The sequence below is a fragment of the Coffea eugenioides genome, chromosome 8 (assembly GCF_003713205.1).
Source record: "Coffea eugenioides isolate CCC68of chromosome 8, Ceug_1.0, whole genome shotgun sequence".
NCBI lineage: Eukaryota > Viridiplantae > Streptophyta > Magnoliopsida > Gentianales > Rubiaceae > Coffea > Coffea eugenioides.
Window position 1 is genome coordinate 2,130,071 of NC_040042.1, and position 21,550 is coordinate 2,151,620.

General features: G+C 35.6%; 1 protein-coding gene across 1 annotated transcript; it reads right to left on the bottom strand.

Annotated features, from left to right (window-relative positions):
- Nucleotides 1-1,104: 1,104 nt before the first annotated feature.
- Nucleotides 1,105-17,261, bottom strand: LOC113779454 (disease resistance protein RPM1-like). Its single transcript, XM_027325035.1, has 2 exons — nt 15,436-17,261; nt 1,105-2,349 (listed from the first exon to the last, which is right to left on the bottom strand). The coding sequence occupies exons 1-2, from the start codon at nt 17,038-17,040 to the stop codon at nt 1,105-1,107; spliced, it is 2,850 nt and encodes a 949-aa protein (XP_027180836.1). The 5' UTR covers nt 17,041-17,261.
- Nucleotides 17,262-21,550: the final 4,289 nt, after the last annotated feature.

Consider the following 21,550-nt stretch of genomic DNA (forward strand, 5'->3'; position numbering starts at 1 on the left):
ATACTGCAAAAAAAAAAAAGAGTAACGAGTCCTTCACCCAGATTCGTCAAGTTTCGAAAAAAAAATCTTTAGAGTGAATTGAATCGAATTCAAATTTTGTGTTTTGTGATAATTCCTAAAAGAGAACGAAATGCAGATTTTGAGTGTAAAAATATTTTAAGAAACAGTGATACAATCAAGACACAAAAAGATAAAAACATCGAAGATGATGAAAAAAATTACTAATAAAAAATAAAAACAAAAGAAGAGAAAGCCGTGTTGTCCACAAACTAGACAAAGGGAAGCCACAGCGGCTGCTGCTAGGAAAGATTATATGTTTTCTTCTTCTCCGCCCACAGGTTGCGGTGTCTCCATTTCCTATCATCTGTATAGTAACCAATGAAAATTTCAGGAATATGTGCGATTCTTGTGTAATCTTCACTTTCTTCCTTCTGATTCTCTAACAGCTTCTCTCTCAATTGAGAACTCATCTCGTACAAAACCAGCCGTTGAAGATGGCTCAAGTGCCGGATACCCAACGGTAATTCCTCCAGTAATGGAAGTAGGTCCAAAATGAGTTTATGGAGACGAGTGCAATGCACCCTCCTCCACTCTCATCCGTCTCAACCCTGTGTTTTAGTGCGTGAATGTGTGCTGGGAATGGTGTCATTGTTTAGCCAAACCTTTCTACGGTTCAGATGGGTTTGTACAAGCAGAAGTGAGGACAAATTGGGATTATGTATTCTCTCTCACCAAAATCTGAAAGTTATTATTTGGAGATTTTAATAAAAATTTTCTTGTAGATATTATTGATACACTTTTAACATGTCTACCTCTTCATCATTTGCTAAACAAAATATAGAAAAGATCAAAAAACACAAAGATAAAAGAGTAATGCTCTATTACAGTACATTAAAAAAACATCACGCATTATACATTTACAATAAATAAGAATGTAAAACACAGAAGATGATGAGCTTTCTCACGGACATCGAAGGGAAGAAAAATTAAGAAAAATAAATAATAAATAAAAAACAAAAGGAGAGGAAGCAGTGTTGTCCACAACAGGGAGGGTACAAACTAGAGAAAGGGAGCCACGGGGGCTACTGCTGCTGCTTGGAAAGATTATGTTTTCTCCTTCTCCTCCCACAGGCTGCGTTCTCTCCATTCCCCATCATCTGTATAGTAACCAATGACAACTTCAGGAATGTAATCTTCACTTTCTTCCTTCTGATTCTCTACCTTTTCTATCATTTCAGAACTCATCTCATACAAATACAGCACTTGAAGCTGGCTCAAGTGCTGAATACCCAAAGGTAACTCCTCCAGTAATGGAAGTAGGTCCAGAATGAGTTGATGGAGACGAGGCAATGCACCCTCCTCCACTCTCATCCATCTCAACCCTTCCATTCTCTTTAAGTGCATCCTCTTCAATTTCAGGAACCCTCCAGCCTTGAAACACAGCCCTTCTCCCTGGTAAGATCCGCAGAAATTAATTCTACTCAAATTGGGCAAATGTTGGAGGGATTGAAGCGGATCCTCCTCACCCCTTAACCCGCTCCAATTCAAATCAATTCTTACCAAGCCGTGAAGATGAACTACCCATTGTGGCATCTTTTCTAAGCGGCCAGACAAAAGCAGCATACGAAGAGATTGAAGAAAAGAAGAAGAAGGATGATGATGATTTAGATCGATTATCTCATGATCATCACCTTTTCCAATTGAAGCAACGCTTAATTCCCGAAGACTGGTGAGGTTCGCAAGGGAGGAGCAGAGCTCCTTTCCATCTTCTCTTCTTAAATTTGTAATTTGTAACTCTCTTAATTGGGTCAGCTTTCCTATCTCGTTAACTATTGTGGATCCACTACTAGCATCTATGTAACCTAATATTTCAAGGGCAAGAAGCCCTCCCATATTCGAGGGAGCTTTAAATCCATGATATCCATAATCATCATCGGAAGAATCAACTTGCTGATATACTCTGAGAACCCGAAGTTTTTGCAGCTTTAGGATTTCCATAGGTAGCTCCCTAACTCCAGTATCTCCCAGATCAAGAAACTCCAAATGTTGAAGCTTTCCAATGGCTTTTGGGACTCTCTCCACTCTTGTACCATATAGGTCCAGGTGCTTGAGATGAAACATCTTGAAAATCTCGTTTGGTATTTCCTCCTGTGTCTCTTGACCATGAAAATCCAAAACCTTTAACAGCTTACTGCTCCCTAAAACTTCAGATAACAACGTTTTGTATAGCAGCGGGTTCGTGGATCCAACTGTAACGAAGGACCGAAGGTGGTCAAAGCAATAACTTCGTCTTTGTTGGTGGTGCTGGGTGTTGTTACTGCTACTACTATGGACTACTAGACGGCGTACCTTCTCGGACGGCCACGTCATCGACTGTCCAGTAGTAACTGTGACTATGTTTTGTTCCCTTGACTTGGAAATGATAATTTCTCGCAATAGGTCATGGATTCGACAATATTCGGATATTCCTTCATAAAACACACGAGTCACTTGAATTAGGCTTCTATTGATGAGTTCACTAAAATAACCCCAGGCTACATCTTCAATACTCATTCCTTCTCTCCCTTCTACAAACCTTTCAGCAATCCACAAATTAATTAGGTCATTGCATCCTATTTTGTAATCCTCTGGGTAGATACTTGTGTACAACAGACATGTCTTTAGATGCCAAGGCAAATCACCATAACTAAGAGAGAGTATCTTTCTAATTCTGTCTAGCTTACCAGTGCCTTCTAATTCACCCCCAAGACTGCGTTGAACCATCTCCCATTCCTCTGTTCTGTTTACATCTTTCAAAGCCAAAAGCCCACTGATTGCAAGAATCGCAAGGGGCAAGCCCTCACATTTACCCAGTATACTTTTGGCAACATCCATCAAATGGCCAGGGCAACTATTTCCCTTAAAGATCTTGTTGCAAAACAGGGTCCACGAATCTTCCAAGGACAGTGGCTCCATTCTGTGGATATAACCAAGAGATTCAATGCAAGAGGCAGAGGCTACATCAACTTTTCGAGTTGTTAGCATGACGCGGCTGCCGCGGCTACTCTCTGGCAGTACAAATTTGATGGTATTCCAAAATTCCACGTCCCATACATCATCGAAAACAATTGCATACCTTCCAGCTTGTTGAAGAAAATCTTTGATAATTTCTTTCAGCTGAGTGGTATTCGAAGATTCCATCGATTGTGGGACTGGTTTCTTCCCTTCCTTGTGTAACTGCCGGATCAAGTCTTTCAGGAGGAACTGAAAGTCGCATGTTTGAGAGACAGTTACCCAAGCACGTACTGGGAAATGCCTTCTGACTTCAGGATCCTCGTGGACTTTTTTCACTAGGGTAGTTTTGCCAAGTCCTCCCATACCAACCACTGAAACAACTTTTAGTTGGTGATCATCCCCTTGGAGGAGCTGAGAAATTAGATGTTTCTTGGGCTGGTCAATGCCAACTAATTTATCTTCTTCCACAAGCAGGGCATCATCTCTGCTATAGCGCCATGTTGTGTTGTTCACAGCAGAAAGTGAGCTGGACCCTTGGGCAGAGATACCATATTCGGATTGGTATCTTTGATGACCTGCAGAAATACTTTCGATTCTGGACTTGATGCTTTGTATTTGGCTAGCAACTCGATGACGAGCTCTCAAATTCTTGATGGAGCTGAAAATTCTCCGAACAGAGCCGTAGAAACCTGTTGCGTCATGCCGAGCAAAGCGAGCTACAAATTCATCAAGAATGTCCTCAGTGTCATAAGCAGCGTCCCGCACTTGCTTGATCCATTGTTGGAGCGTGGGTTGAGCGTCTTCTTCTTTTGCTTCTGCCTCTCGCAGGAAAGCTCTCATTTGCTCCAACTCATCCATGATGAATTGGACCTCTCGCCGAAGCCCTCCCAATAGTCGTCCCTCCTCGAGTAGAAAAGTTGAGAGTTGAGCCAGCACAAAAGAGAGAACAGTTTCTGCCATTTTCAGTCTCGGGGAAGGCGGCTTCTGGTTTATAGGACAGTCCACTTGTAGTATCTTGAAAGGAAGAAGGAAAAGTAGATTCATAAGCTAATGAACTTTGATGCTATATGTTGCAGTATTTATCAAAAAGAAAAACCGTGTCAAAAAGAAAAAGAAAGAATTAACCAATTAGAAGAAACTTGATGGAAATTGAAGACAGGAAGATAGGCAACAACGCGAGTTTGAAAGACGAAGCTGCCTCTTACCTGCTTTTATTATGTAACTCTCTCTTTTCTACCGTCAAAATAGAAAATCTAAAATTTGAAAAGATTAAAATAGGAACTAAATAGCTGCAGTGATTTGTTGCCTAATTCCTTAATAGCAGCTCATATGAGTGTGAAAATTGTGGAAGATCGAAGCATGCCAAGAATAAAGTTGAATTTAAACTTAGGATCCATGAGCGACTAATAACTTGGCCAAAGTATTTTATCCCGCTGATTTAATTAACTTCAAAGTTTTATTGAGCTGGCCAGCCTGGACTGACATAACAATTGGGGTTCAAATTAACTATAGTAATAACGTGACTTAGCTCAAATTACAAAACTCGATCACAAGTAATCCTACGGAGTTGAATAAACCATATAAATACGGCACCACAGTAACCAAGTTAGTGTTAGCCCCTTGTGATCACATTTAATCTATTATCTCACTTCTTTCTTTCTTTTGTTTTTTCTATCCCTCCTTTTGCAGTTGTGGAATTACTGCAACTAGGACTAGATAGGACGAAAGGCCGCTCATTTTACCAATTAGAAACGTGGCTATGTTCATAAAAAAGAAAAAAAAAAAAGCCTTGAACTTCAAGAAAAGTACACAAATCTCAGCACTTACTTGAGAGAAAATGAAACCTCTGGCAATAGCTGATCTGAACCTACGGCTGGTATATGCAAGGCCTTAAAAACAACGCAGTATGTGCAAGGCCTTTAGAGGAGAAGGTAGGAGCAGTACCGTTATTGATAAGAAAGTATCCGGAGTGAAATTGGCCGTGACTTTCCTGGTTGGATACTAGTAGAACAATCACTCAACGTGGATCTCATCCATCGGCTGTCAGAGTGACACATGGCAATAAAAATCGAGACTTAAATGATACGGGTCCGAGTCCATTGTTAGGTGATCGGAGAATGAGAAGTTTAGTCGTTTCACGAAATATTAATTGTATTCAAGTTAAGATGGATAGTGCTTAATTTTCCATTTATGAATTATGTCAAATTACACAATTCTTTTGAATTTCCAAATTTCTCACTTTCACGTCGAGAGTTTTCCAATCATATTTATTTAGAATTTTAATTTTGCAACTTCGCTGCACAGGTCCAGGTCTACTTTGAAAAATTTTATGTCGATCCAGATCAATTGCTTGACATGTCTAATAGTTGGTTAACGCATCTAAAGTTCATCTAACCTATTTGTGCTCGTATGGTACATAATAGCAAAAGCCTTATTTTATTTGTCTGTGAACCTTAGGCTGTTGGCCGGCTGGTATATCAATTTGATTAATCGAATTATAGTCTTGCTGGCCTGTCCTTCCAATCCCACGATGTGCTCGATCATAAAATGTTGGACGTGAAGAAAGAAGTGGAATTAAAAATATTGGAGATGGCTAAAATTGAATGTTCAGCATAAGACAATTGAAGTAAACCCTTAACCACGTAGCCAAATCCGATCACCACCATCTTATCATGTCTAATTTTTCTTTTAGTTTATTGCAATGAGTAAAAAAAAAAAAAAAATAGATACACTCGAATACGTCAAATCATAATTTTGTGTTTCTATTTTTCTTCTTTCTTCTTTGTAAAATGAATGACTTTTGGATCACCAATGTAATCTTTCATCTCAGTTCTTTTTCTCCAGTTGTGAAATTGTTACAACTAAGACTAGGTTAGGAATAAGGGACAAGAAGTGGCTCTTTCGACCAAATAGAATTAAATTATGCATTATACATAGTCAAACAACATAAAGAAAATGTACATTTGCATTCCCAGAATGTAGTCAGCCACCATTCCTCTACATCTTGCGGGAAATTATGTATGCTATATATTATACTCGACCTTTAATTGCCAATAATATTGAAGTTGGCATATGTTTCATTCTATAATATCTGCTCAAATGAATCTGTGCTTTCGCAGTTTTACTTGTCCAAGAATAATTAATTTATGGGAAAATTTTGCTACATATCTGCAAGGGCTAAATAAATATTGACTATAGTCAGTGAGAATGTATCCTTGTAAAGAAGATTTTTATATAGGGATATTGTTATGAAAAAGAGAAATTTGAAACATATATATAGTTAGATTTGTTTTTCCTGAATTTAATGAGTCATAGGCTAAAAATGTTGTAGTAGTTCAATTTTTTTTTTTTCAGATCCTAGTACGAAGCTACTACTTGAGTTAATGAATTGAAATTCACTAGTAAAATTAACTATCGTAGAGCCATAATTTGGACTCAAATGCGATAAGGAGCGTTATATGAGCTACTCGAATACTGTACGCCGGAAAGCAACTTTGAAACAAAAGAAGTAGAGGTACAATGTTTTCGTAGTGGTCAATAAAGAGACACTATCAATATTCGTCATTTTTATACGATAACCAACTACAGAAAAATTGTCAAAGTCGTGTGAGAAAGTTAAGGACGAAATTACATTAACGTGTATCTTTCCAAAATTAATTCATAAGAAAATTTGATGAAATAGAAATTCTTTTTTGAATATGAGACCTTGATTATGACAATACATAAATACCCTCAATGATATTTGAAAGTGCAGTCAAATTTAGGGACATGACGCAGTCCTAATTATTTTGTAAGAAGGGTGATCTCGAAAAGAAAAACTCAAAGGCTCAACCATCAAAACAAACTCGTTCTTTTAGCATATTTATATATATAGATGAATCTTTGTAATTAACAAAATACACCATGGTGATCAATAAAGGTCAACGGTAGGTGCAATAGCTGGCATGAAGATACACCATGTTGAAGGTTACTATCGCATAGATATAGATATAGATAAATATAAATATTTGTAATTAACAAGGTACACCCTATTGATCAATAAAAGTCAATGGTCGTTAGAAAAGCTGGCCTTGAAAGTGTCCTTTAGGGCAGAAGAGCTAGAAACCAAAACGAAGGAGATCAGTAAATTAATCACAGGATGCCCTCAACTTACAAGAATCATCCTTGAAAATGCCCTTTTGGACAAAAGAGCTAAAAACCAAATTGAAGGAGATCAATAAATTAATCACAAGATGCCCTGATCTTACGAGGAAGCCAATTTGTGCAATAATACACCATATTTTATAGATGGAAATCTGCAAGTGGTGGAGTTGGATAAGACTCTACTGATGCAATTGTAGGGTTCGAGGCTTCAAAATAATGCAAAAATGACAACAATGAGTTGGAGCCAGCTTATTGATCACAATAATGCTTGTATTTTAGGCACGTTAGATGTGAAATGTGAGAGTTGAATGCTGTCTGAGCTCATTCCAGTGTAAAAGAACCTTTTGCGATATCAAATGCTGTTCTCTACCAGTCTCATCCTGTCATTTGCAATATGATTATGGTTATTTATTAGTGTGAACCGATTGGAATGAGCATTCGTTTATTTATGTAGAAAAGGTGATCTTGTTAACATTATTTTTTTTTAAAATTGCAGCTCGCACAAGCGATTGCGCTCAATTTTTTTTTTTTTTTTTGGGTAAATTGTGGAAGATAGAGGCATAATTAAATCAGCATACCTCTAATCATTTACCTATCGTATATCTATACTAGAGGAAAACTCGAATCACATGCATTAATGCTAACAATAATGATCTACAACTAAACACGATATATCACGACGTTTGTGTTATAATCTTATGTTTCGCTCTCTTCTATTGTTACCTGATTTTTCTTTCACTATCCTTGCTTTTTATGTCACCATCTCCCTAAATGATAGGTCATTTAGATATGTTGTACTTTTCTTGTCATTTTTCTTATAGCAATACTCTAGTGTTAAATAGGAGTCTCCAAAAATTTCTGAGTAGGTGATACACCAACTTGTTATTTATATGGTACTGCAAGTATTCAAAACTCAAAAGTAGACCTTAAATGGGCAAAAAAATAATAATAATAAAGGGAAGACCTCATGACTCATGAGGTCAGTTCAGGTTTCTGAATTATTCTATCAAGAGTACAGGAGAGCAGTCAAAGTTGGAAAAAAATAGAAAATTATGACTGAAACGCATAAAGGAACTGAGAAATCTAAAAATTACCTTCAAATGTCAAAAGAGTGGTGTTTTTCACCTAAGCCTTTAATCCACCGCTCACCTCTTTTTCAAATGAATGGTAGATATATAAATACTTGCAATGCCTTTTGGCTAAAATGAGGTTGTACTTTATTACTTTTATTATTATGTTTTTTTTTTGGTCAAATGACGTCATACTCAAATAGAGAGGAATTTTTCAAGAAATAAAAAGGTTCAAATCTTATTTATTAGAAACCAAGTTCCTTAATTTCAAAGAAGGAAGTTGATTAGAGATCCCCTCTTCATATGCTGGTTTTTAACACAGTAGAACTTAAACATTTGCTAACCCTTACATTAATCAAACAAAAAGCCAACCAATCGTTCTTGATTGCCCACATGCTGCTAAATCTTACCGTCAGCATTGGTTCTTGGTTGCCTGCATAATTTTCATCTTTTAATTTTTCATTTCACTATACTGGAATTGAATACGAGTTCCACTTCATTGCTAAAAAAATTATTAGCAGAAGTTATTTATAGCCCATGATCCCATGTGCAATATTGCAGCAACATTGGCAAATAGCTAGGCGAGAAGACAAAAGAGACAGAGATGCCGAGCCTTAGCACCTAGCTGTCAAGTGGCTGATGCCCATGCATTTTCTATCTGCCCAGAAAGCAATACTAAATTCAGTGATGCCTGCGATTCTTCGGTCATCCCTTTTTTCTTTTTGGGTAAAGAATGGGAGGGTGGATAGATAGAGAAGAACCAGAATCCCCATTTTCTAGAATGAGAAATAGAGATCTCTAGTCATTCAGTTATATCAGATTGATTGATTAGAGTTACCAAGGGCACATTTGGCATCTAGAATAAAAATTTTGTGAACTTATTTCACATATAAGTAGTAAAATACTAGTAATTAAGAATGTATACATGTAAAGGGTTGTCTATTTGGTAGTGCACCAAATAAGAGATGGATCCAAAGTTAATTTTTTCTATCAGTGTTGCAACTTAAGTGGTGAATGATAATTTTAAAACTTTGATAGTACACCTACCAGCTTGTTTTAATTGTATTTAAATCATACATATATATTAAATATCCAATAATCTTTGTTGCTCGATCGTACAAGAGAAGACAAGCACACTTTTTTTTTTAAATGTAAGTTGGAGGACTCGAATTCGAGACCTCTCGCTTACACTCCCTCCCCACCTAGAAGACAAGCACATAAGTAATAGTTAGGGGTATGCATCGAATTCGAAATCGTTAATTCGGAAGTCTGAATTCGGAAAATTCGGTAAATTGAACTTGGTAAATTTCAACCTATTTCATTTTCAAATTCAAAAGTTCCTAATTTAATTTCGCTCCGAATTCAATTCAGAATTCAATATTCTACTGAATTCGCCGAATTCATATTAAAAAAAAACTGGTTTGGAATTTATTGAAAAAAATTAACCTAGACTAGTTAGTTAGAGGTATTTTATTATTATTATTATTATTATTATGATTATTATTATAATGATTTACTTATATTATAACGGCCTAGATTAGTCATTCTGAGGTATTATACTATTATTATATAATATAATAACTTACATATATTATATATTATTATATATTTGAAATTGAAATCGAATTGAGTAGCCGAATTCCTATTTTAATTTGTGAATTTGAAATCGGGATTTCCGTTTTTGGGAATCATGGCCCCAAACTCAAACCAATTTTGCCATTTTTGAATACAAAAACTCCGAATTCCTTTTTTTTTTTTTCAATTTTCGATTTCAAATTTACGAATTCAAATCAAATTCTCATCTTAACTCCATATCCAACCGAGCAGTTGAAGCCATTTGCAATCCGTCTCCCACAAAATGTTTCATCGTTAATTTATCTACTGAAACCAAGTGCCCAATAAATACATTAATGTCACGAATAGTGTGCTCTGCACAAAGATTTGTCCCTTCAAACCGTGGTCTATTTCTGCGTTTCCAAATAAACCAGGTTATCACCATTGGTAACACACACCGAACGTGATTCATGGACTTGTTAGGAACTGAGAGAAACCACTTCATAAAAAATGGTGAAACACCTAAATCTCCTTGTCTATATCTATTACTATATAAAATGTGAGTGTAAGTAAAAACTATAGCTGTTAAACAAATTCATTTAACTAAATTTATTCATATTCACCCATGAATAGATGGGTATGGGTATCTTAAATTTTTGCATATAGGTATAAATGGATTACCCAATAATATCCATTTATTAAATGGATATTATTGGGTAACCCATCAAATCCAATTAAACCATTTAGAATTGTCTTCTCCCAAACCTTCTCTCTTCCCCCAAACCTCCTCTCCCAAGTTAACTACTTTTGTTTCATCATTATTATTATTTGTTAGTTTTATCTTATAATTTTATTTTATCTTAGTTGGTTAACTTGTTCATTTTTCAGCATTACCAATTTATGACAAATTTTATCCTCTTTTCTTACTTTTTCAAAATGAAATTTTAAATTTACACACGAAAAAATGCTAGAAGTTTAAAATTTTTGGATTAAGTTTTTATGTTAACTTTTATAGTGCTTAGTTCACCTTTTATATTCTTATTGTTTAATTATTAAATAGTATGTAATTTTGCAACATAGAGTACGAATGAAAAAATAATTGATAATTAGGTTTATTGTGCATTATAAGTAAATATTTAAAACTAATGATGGGTGCAAATGATGGCATAAATTAATAACTTAGTTTGCAAAAATGAATTTAAATGAATTAATAATTTACTTATACCCACTACCCATTTTTTCCAACCCAAACCTATCCAAATCACCCATTTTGACACCTCTAGTAAAAACTAATCTTAATTTTTGTAATACCAATATTGCCTTTACTACTAATAAATGGACAGATTACATTGCATTTTCTTAATAATTAATATTAATAAGAAAAATAGCATGATGAGTCTTTAGTGTGAGTGTAAGTAAAAATTGATCTTAATTTTTTGATACCCATATTGCTCTTGGCATTAATAAATGGACAGATTACATTGCATTTCCTTAATAATGAATAAGAATTATACTAACAATTACAAAGAAACATTCCTTGAATTGTAGTGATTTTGGTGAATTAAATCAAGAAAAGAACAACCAATTCATCGCATTTTATCAATAATTAATATCAATTATGCCAACAATTACAAGAATGAAAAACATTCCCTGGAGTTATAGCGAATTAAATTGAAAAAAGAAGAACAAATTTTGTTCATAAATTATTAAAAAAATATGGTGAATCTTAGTGTTTAATAGTGTAAGGAAAAAAGGATATTAGTTTTTGTGATACTAAAATTACACTCCTCTCTAATAAATGGACAAATTGCATTGCATTTCATCATTAATGAATAATATCAAACCTCCTAGCAATTACAAAAATGAAAATTCCTTACTTTTCTATTTACCAAAAGAAAGAAGAACAAATATTATTTACAAAATTCAAGTTTAGAGGGTATTTTAAACATGAAACAAAACATAATATGTTGGTACTATGAGTCTCTTAAAAAGTACCATGAGCTTTTTTTTTTTTTTTTTTTTGGATACAAGTAAATTAAGCTTTTAGAGCAACTTTTTAATATGCGTATATTGGTATTGAGTAAAAAATTTTAATACAAAATATAATAGAAAATGGAATATCAAGGTAGGCAAAGAGTTTTATGTTCGGAATTTGTTTATTTAAATTACAATAAAGATTAAATTTAATGAACTTTATCAATCATATTCTTGTAACAACTAATAGTATTAAACTACAATTAATGAATATTATAGTCATCATTACCAATCATAATAATAATTGCAAATGTGAAACATTCCTTTGAGTTATGGTGAATTAAGTCAAAAAAAATATTATTTTTATAAAATATCAATTTTAAGGAGTACTTTGAAGGTGAATAAAAATATATCTGAGTTCACTTTGACTATTATATAATAAATAATCTTAAAGTCTTACACTTTTTAATCGTATAAACTATATAATCATAAAACATGTCATCAGTCAGATATACAAATAAGTTTCATCAAATCAAAACATTTCTCTTTAAAGTTAAGCTATTTAAATTCGAATAATGGAATTTTAATAAATTTAGATACTATTATAATTACAAAAGCACTATAGATTGTTTTACAATCCACCGTTGGCAAAAAATAGTAATAATTAGAAAATCTCACTAAAACTTATAAACAATTCATAGAATGACTTAAAGGGAGCACCAAATTATTCAAAAAATAAAAAATTTAAACTCAAATGGCAAGAAAAAGAACATTTAGGTCATCCAAATTTAAGACAAAAATATTGATATTATTACAAAATAAAAGTGCTCTTGGAGCAAACTTGTGAATTTGTATTGATTAGAGCAAACTAAGTTCAGAAAAAATATAAAATAACATAAATGTTAAGTATCACATTTTTTGTCTCGATTACATTTATTCCTTCAAAATAATTGATTTTCTAAAAAAATTAAAAGCATCATATTTACGTACAAAGCACGTGCTCCAATACTAGTATTTGCAAGTATGCTGAAAAATAATCCCACACTTGTGACGCTACCAGACAATTTATAAATAGATGATCAACTATTTTTCTCATCCCGAACAGCAACCACAAATCGACGCCGTGTGGACTCCTTGATGCTTAATTAATAACGGAATCCAAAGGAAGAAAATTCCTCTCACCAACCGCCAGTTAAAGAAGAAAATTTTTATAGGGAGAATATGACTCTCAGATCGCTTAAACAACAGATTTGTCTGGATTAAAGCTTATTTAAAAATTTATTTATATTATTTATTACAGTACTTTTTTAATATGATGTATGCGCAATAAAAAGGTGATTGAAAAATGTGTTTTGTGGATAATATGAATTTTTCTTTCCAAATTGTATAACCAAATGAAATGTGCATCACAAGTGCGTCTTCTTGGTAGGAAAAGAAATTATAAAGACAAAGCAAGTGTTGGAAACAAGAAATAATAAAGACTGAATTATTTTTTGAAATTGTGTGCAAGGGATTATTTGCTAAACCAAATACAGAAAAACTAAAGAAACAAAAAGATAAGAGTGAGTTACAGTACAAAAACAAGATCACGCAAATATGAGCGCGAGATAATAAAATTGAACGAGTAAATTTGTTATTCAGAGCAAAAATAACATATCATCATGCAAGTTAAAAGATTGCAAAGGAATGAAAATACATAAAACTAATAATAATTTACGACTTGAAGAAACAAAATACGAATTCATACACACTAAAACTAATGATAGATTATGACTTGAAGAAACAAAACATAAACACTGGAAATAGACACGATTGGCATGCAGAGGGAAAAAAATGATGAACACTTCCGATTGATAAAAAGAAATAGACATGAAAGGCATGCAGATATTAATAAAATAAATATAAAAAAAGATGAAAGCATCAGAAGAAAAGAATGTAGAGAGACCGCATCAGAAGAAAATTTTTTTCTTTCCATCACTTTCCGCAACTTAAAATAACGAGGATAAATTACTAATAACCTCCTGTAGTATTTGAAGACATAATCTCCATACTCAATGTTGTATTGTTGTCATTTGAAGACTAACTATCCCTCAAGATTAGCCGACGAATGAACTGAAGAGATGAAGAAGGTAGAGGGTTATCGATGTCAATCACTTCATCTTTTTTAATGAAAGTTTTGTGGAAGTGATTAATACACTTCTAAGTTTGCTAAATCAAATATAAAAAAGATCAAGAAACGAAAAGATAAAAAAAATAATATACGCAATATACACGATGCATACAATAAATACGAAGGGAAGACAGAGAACACGATGGACTTCTCATGGACTTCAAAGGGAAAAAAAATTAAGAAAAAGAAAAACAAAAGAAGAAGAAGCAGTGTCGTCCACAACCGGGACGGCAAGCAAACCAGCCAGCTGCTGCATGCTAGGAAAGATTATGTGTTCTTCTTCGTCCCCTCCCAGAGCTGGCGCTTTCTCCATTTCCCATCATCTGTATAGAAACCAATGATAATTTCAGGAATGTGTGCGATTCTTCTGCAATCTTCACTTTCTTCCTTCTGATTCTCTACCTTGTCTATCATTTCAGAACTCATCTCATACAAATACAGCTCTTGAAGATGGCTCAAGTGCTGAATACCCAAAGGTAACTCATCTAGTAGTGGAAGTTGTTCCAAAATGAGTTGATGGAGACAAGGCAATGCACCCTCCTCCACTCTCATCCATCTCAACCCTTCCATTCTCTTTAACTGCAACAACTTCAACTTTAGGAACCCTCCAGTCTTGAAACACAACCCTTCTCCCTGGTAAGATCCACAGAAATTAATTCTACTCAAATTGGGCAAATGTTGGAGGGATTCAAGTGGATCCTCCTCACCCCTTAACTTGCTCCAATTCAAATCTATTCTTAACAAGCTGTGAAGATGAGCTACCCATTGTGGCATCTTTTCTAAGCGGCCACACAAAATCAGCATACGAAGAGATTGAAGAAACGAACAAGAAGAAGGATGATGATGATTTAGATCGATTATCTCATGATCATCACCTTTTCCAATTGAATAAACGCTCAATTTATGAAGACTGGTGAGGCTGGCAAGGGAGGAGCAGAGCTCCTTTCCATCATCTCTTCTCAACTTTGTAATAGCTAATTCTCTTAATTGGGTCAGCTTTCCTATCTCAACTGTTATGCATCCACTACTTGCATCTATGCAGCTTAATATTTCTAGAGCAAGAAGCCCTCCCATATTGAATAGAGCTTTAAATCCATGGCGTCCATAATCATCATCTGAAGGATCAATTTGTTGATATACTTTGAGAACCCGAAGTTTTTGCAGTTTTAGGATTTCCATAGGTAATTCCCTAACTTCAGTGTTTCCCAAATTCAAATACTCCAAATGTTGAAGCTTTCCAATGGCTTTTGGGACTCTCTCCACTCTTGTATCATATAGGTCTAGATGCTTGAGATGAAACAAGTTGAAAATCTCATTTGGTATCTCTCTCTGTGTCTCTTGAGCTCTCAAATCCAAAACCTTTAACAACTTACTACTCCCTGAAACTTTAGATAACAACATTCTGGACAGTGATGGGTCCGTGGATCCAATTGTAACGAATGACCGAAGGTGGTCAAAGCAATAATTTTGCATTTGCTGGTGGTGCTGAGTGTTGTTACTACTACTAGTATGGACAATTAGACGGCGTACCTTCTCGGACGGCCACCTTGTTGGTTGTCCAGTGGTAATTGTGATCATGTTTTGTTCTCTTGACTTGGAAATGATAATTTCTCGCAATAGATCATGGACTCGACAATTTCCGGGCATTCCTTCATAAAACACACGAGTCACTTGAATTAGGCTTCTATTGACCAGTTCACTAAAATAACCCCAGGCTACATCTTCAATACTCATTCCTTCTCTCCCTTCTACAAACCTTTCAGCAATCCATAAGTTAACAAGTCTTAGGCACCCTATTTTGTAATCCTCTGGATAAATACTTGTGTACAACAGACATATCTTGAGATGCCAAGGCAGGTCGCTATAACTGAGAGAAAGTATTTTTTTAACTCTGTCCAACTTACCAGTGCCTTCTAATTCACCCCCAAGACTGCCTCGAACCATCTCCCATTCGTCTATTCTGTTTATATCTTTCAAAGACAAAAGCCCACCGATTGCAAGAATCGCAAGGGGCAAGCCCTCACATTTATCCAATATACCTTTGGCAACATCCATCAAATGGCCAGGGCAGTTACCACCGTTAAAGATCTTGTTGCAAAACAGGGTCCACGAATCCTCAATAGATAGTGGCTCCATTCTGTAGACAAGACCCCGAGATTCAATGGAAGAGGCAGTGGCTACATCAGCTTTTCGAGTTGTTAGCATGACACGGTTGCCGCAGCTACTCTCGGGCAGTGCAAATTTGATGGTATTCCAAAATTCCACATCCCATACATCATCAAAAACAATCGCATACCTTTCAGCTTGTTGAAGAAAATCTTTGACACTTTCTTTCAGCTCCGTGGTAGTCATCGACTCGATCGGTTGTGGGACTGGTTTCTTCCCTTCCCTGTGTAACTGCCGAATCAAGTCTTTCAGGAGATCCTGAAAGTCACATGTTTCAGAGACAGTTACCCAAGCACGAACTGGGAAATGCCTTCTAACTTCAAGATCCTCATGGACTTTTTTCACTAGGGTAGTTTTGCCAAGTCCTCCCATACCAACCACTGAAACAACTTTTAGTTGGCAATCATCCCCTCGGAGGAGCTGAGAAATTAGATGTTTCTTGGGCTGGTCAATGCCAACTAATTTAGCTTCTTCCACAAGCAGTGCATCATCTCTGCTATAGCGCCATGTTGTGTTGTTCACAGCAGAAAGTGAGTTGGACCCTTGGGCAGAGATACCATATTCGGATTGGTATCTTTGATGACCTTCAGAAATACTGTTGATTCTGGACTTGATGCTTTGTATTTCGCTAGCAACTCGATGACGAGCTCTCAGATTCTTGATGGAGCTGAAAATACTCCGAACAGAGCCGTAGAATCCTGTTGTGCGATGCCGAGCAAAGCGAGCTACAAATTCATCAAGAATGTCTTCAGTGTCATAAGCAGCCTCTCGCACTTGCTTGATCCATTCTTGGAGCCTGGGTTGAGCATCTTCTTCTTTTGCTTCTGCCTCTCTCAGGAAAGCTCTCATGTGCCCCAACTCATCCCTGATGAACTGGACCTCTTGCCGAAGCCCTCCCAATAGTCGTCCCTCCTCGCGCAGAAAAGTTGAGAGTTTATCCAGCACAAAAGAGAGAACCGTTTCTGCCATTTTCAGTCTTTCTCTTTAACTTAAGAATGCGGAGAAGGCAGCTTCTCGTTTATGGGACAGTCCACTTGTAGTATCTTGAAAGGTAGAAGGAAGAGTAGGTTATAGATTCATAAGCTGATGAACTTTGATGCTATATGTTGCAGTATTTATCAAAAAGAAAAAGAAAGAATTAACCAATCAGAAGAAAGTAAAGCAAGAAACATGATCGAAATTGAAGACAGGAAGATCGGCAGCAACGTGAGTTTGAAAGACGAAGCGGCCGTACCTGCTTACAATACAAAATCGTTGAAGCTATTAAGAAGACTGCGCAAATGGTGGGTCGATCAGCCTTCAGGACCTTCTTTCAACTGCGGGTCCTTTGGTCGGATAAAGATAAAGCAGTGACTACCGCAGCATCGTGCAAAAGCAATGGTGTCGAATTATTTAACAAGGGAAGGAATAAAGCAATGGTGTCTAACCAAGTTTTCGGTATGGACATGAACGCGTTTTTCCGTAGTTTAAGAGGAAAGAGCACAAGAGAATGAGAATCTACTCGAAATCAAGAAAACCCCACCCCACCCCAAAATAAAAATGACAGTTCTCAATCAAATGGAAGCCAGCAGTGAGTTTTCCAGGAATATAAATGACTTTAGTCATTCAATAAGTATGATGTATCGTTTTGTTTGGATAGAGTATTATTTGAAATAATTACTGTAGCACTTTTTGTAATGTGACGTATGTGAGATAAAAAGGTGATTGAGACTACAAAAAGGTGGGTTAGAAAATGTGTTTATGATGCAAGTGAAATATTATTTGGGATAATAACACTATCCAAACAACACTATAGTGTTCCATGCATTACTTATTATTCGGCACATTTAAGAGTCTATACATACACATTATGCTGTTTTTTATAATGCTAATTTCCCTTTTCTAAAGTTTGAAAAGATTAAGGTATGAAATAAACAGTTGCAGTGATTTAAGGTATGATTTATTGCACAATTTTATTCTCAAATACGATTTTTTAAAGGGTAAAGTGCACAATTTATTCTCAAACTTTTCCAAAATCTTATCTCAAATATGTTTTATACCCTTTCTTTTAATCCTGTGAATGTGAACTCATTCCTAATCAAATTTTACAAAAAAAAAAAAAAAAAAAAAAGCAACATATCATTTCTTTTTTTTTCCCCTTTGATTATACTAATAAGTTTTTCTTTTGGCAAAACCCCAAGTTGGGTTGGGGGAGGGAACTCAGTTATATAAACATAGTTATACATATTTTAAAATTCACAGTAAAAGTTCACATGAAGTATATACTGTTAAAATTCGTGTGTAATAATTCATATGAAGCGTACAAATTCACTCAAAAAGATGGGTTATAAAAACAAACATTAAATGTGCATTTCCATATTCTTTCATGAGTACACTTAATTTGAATAATTGATTTTGCGCATATAATCTTAATTTTATTAGTCTGTGAGCATTAGGTGGTTGGCCTGTTCTTCCGCTCTCACGATGTGCTGATAAAAAGTTGAATATGTTGTGACCGATGATGTTTCAACTATACCTCTCTCAACATTTGTCTTCTAATTTTAAAAACTTTTAATTGATATATCAAGTAAAGATTTTCTTTTTTCTTTTTTTTTCCCTTGGCTTTCTAGAGAAGGTTGGATGTGAAGAAAGAAGTGGGATGAAATTTGTTGGGTGTCAAACCAGCAAAAATAAAATTCCTACTCTTAAGTCACGAATTAAGTCCACTATGGTACTGGAGCAGGGACTTAGGCTGTGCAATGGGTTACTAGCTTCACCCTGGTGCCAGAGTTTGCTTGATCCGATATACCAAAGTGTATTAATTACGTGAAAGACAAAATTCGAATATAGCAGCGAGCAGGGTCGAATCCACAGGGACTTGGGAATTTATTTTGAATGAATGTAACATTAAATAAAAATGGGGGAAGTTGATATGGAACTGTCTAATTTAATTGCTCAAATTAAAAATATAAAGTAAATTGACGGAAGGAAAATCTCTAGTCAAAGGTATAATCTCCACTTATGGTTCGAATCACTGATCACAGATGCAGAGATAAAATCTTTCATTTACAAATAAACTGGTTATGGTTGTCAACAAGCTCTGACAACCTGCCTAACCTTACTGATTCGATAACCACAACAAGCTCTGTAGTTATTGCCCTAGCCAATTAAGCAGTCCTAAACACGCTCTTAGGATTTAACCTATTGACAGCATTAATCATTAGACTGGCCACCAATTATAACCAACAAACACACACGCTCGGTTTATTTAGGCTATATCATATATTTCCGCAACAACGACTCAAAAGTTTCTACTACAATTGAATCATATCACTTGCCACATGCACTAAAATTACCCAACAATTACGGATTGAGCACTCTTAGATGGCTGTTAATTACTCACACAATTAAACAGTGATCAAGTATTTAATTGCAAGAAATAATCATATGCATAAGTGAACAGGAAATATATAAACACTTGCAAATTAAAGAACGTAGGGAAATCAATTCGATCTCACAGTTTTGTCGAACCAAAGCTTCGATTTAACCTCTGACTAGATGAAGAAATTAGCCACTCCTCATAGTTGAATTGCAGCCAAAAGTACTGGATTGCAAAGGCATTGCGTTTTTACTAGAAAGCAAGGAATAAAAGATGTTTTTCCCGTTGGGGAATATTGTCGAACACCTGGCGTGTGTCAGAGGCCAGTCCAGAGAAAGGAAACTAGAACTAAACTAAAAAGCTAAACTAGAGGTCCCCCCTTGCTTCTGTACGTCCTCTCCTTAAAAAGCCAAAAGTAAGATGACTAAAAGCTATCTCCGGTGGTCCCCACACATGTGGACAAAGTCTCCAAAATTACTCCTTCTTCCAAGTCTCTCTACGTTGCTTTCTTTTAAGAGCCCAAATGACTTATAGCTTTGTGGTCCCCACCAATCCAAGGCCTAAGGATTGAAGCCCTTAGAAGTCTCCATATTCTCCATAAAGTCCCTCCTTTTTGGTAGTTTTCTGCTTCATTCCTGAAATTAAGTCCCGATACCAAATATGAGTAAATATCAGCAATTAACACAATATTTGTCAGGGATAGAAGGGAAAATTAATAATTAAAATACCAACAATTAACACCCTATCAATTCCCCCCACACCTAAACCATGCTTGTCCTCAAGCATGAGAACAAGAAACAAACACCAATATTTGATAGTGGCTATTGCTCTATCCAACAAATTGCCAAGATACCAAGAAAAATAATATTCAAGCATCAATGGTCAAGTCCAAGAAACATCACTCCGGTTAGCTTCTAAACCACAAATGCCTCTAATTCCAGGTTAACTAATCTAAGAAAAAGGAATGACACACAACAGTTATCAGCAAATGGTCCAACTATTAACCAAAATCTCAACATTAAATCCATAATTCGGCAAGCTGACTTTTATTACACACTAACACAACCTTCACTTTTTTTCACATTTTTTCTACTTTTCTCTCTTTTTTTTTTCTTTCAATAGTAACAAAAGACTTAGTCGCTAGCCATTTGAGCCTTTTGACGCGAACTCCAACATTGGCCAGATGAAGGAGCCCGGTTACTCAGCTTCTATCGCCACGTGACCACGTACTCATAGAAGTTACTACCTTTTGACGCGAGAATCAACACTTTTAGGTGCAGATCCCCGGTTACTCAGTAGTAACTAATAGCGGAGTACAGTCAAGTTTATTCATAGTTAAAAATCACAAAAACTCAATATAACACAAAAACCAAAAGAAAACTTGCATCAGCTAACCTCATTTTCAAACATGGAGAACTAAAGTTAATAACCGGACCAATTCACACGAAAATGCCAATAATCATTCCCTATGCCTAGGAAAGTTAACCAAAAATTATAAGAGTAAAACAATCATTGATATTCACCAAAGAGATGTTTTTGGATTTGGATTCAACCACATTAACTTGGTACCCTTTTATTATTAAAACTTGGCAATAGCAGAAATAAAGGCAACAATCCAACATCAAACTTGGCATCACATACGAGCTAATCACTAAAAAGAAGAAAAAGAAAATGAATGAAAGACACTAGCACCATAACTGCTCCCCCCACACCTAAATCCTACATTGTCCTCAATGTGACAAATAAAAAGCAAAAGTGAAGCAAAAGTGAGAGGGAAAGCAACCACACTTCCCTGAAATCGGGGCATAGTGAAGGGCGAGGTGGAAACGGAGGTGCAAAGCCTGTAAGAAACAGAAACTGCGCCAAATCCTGTGCCATGCGGGCGACATTGGCATCGACGTTGACCATGCGAGCCTCCAAAGTCTGAACCTGGAAAACTAAGAAGAGAGGAAGAAATGAGCTGAAATCGCGTTTCTGAAGCCTTTGTTGGGACACATAAAACGCGATTGAAAACGCGCCTTCAACTCGCGTTTTATAAGTCGCGTTTCCTTCACAAATCTTGCAGGAATGAAAACGCGATTGAAAACGCGCCTTCAACTCGCGTTTTATAAGTCGCGTTTT

Coding starts and splice junctions, on each gene's coding strand:
- LOC113779454 (XM_027325035.1), bottom strand. CDS start 17,040: ATGGCAGAAACGGTTCTCTCTTTTGTGCTGGATAAACTCTCAACTTTT. Junction 2,350..15,435: donor CAAGGTGGCCGTCCGAGAAG/GTACGCCGTCTA, acceptor CCGTCCGAGAAG/GTACGCCGTCTAGTAGTCCA.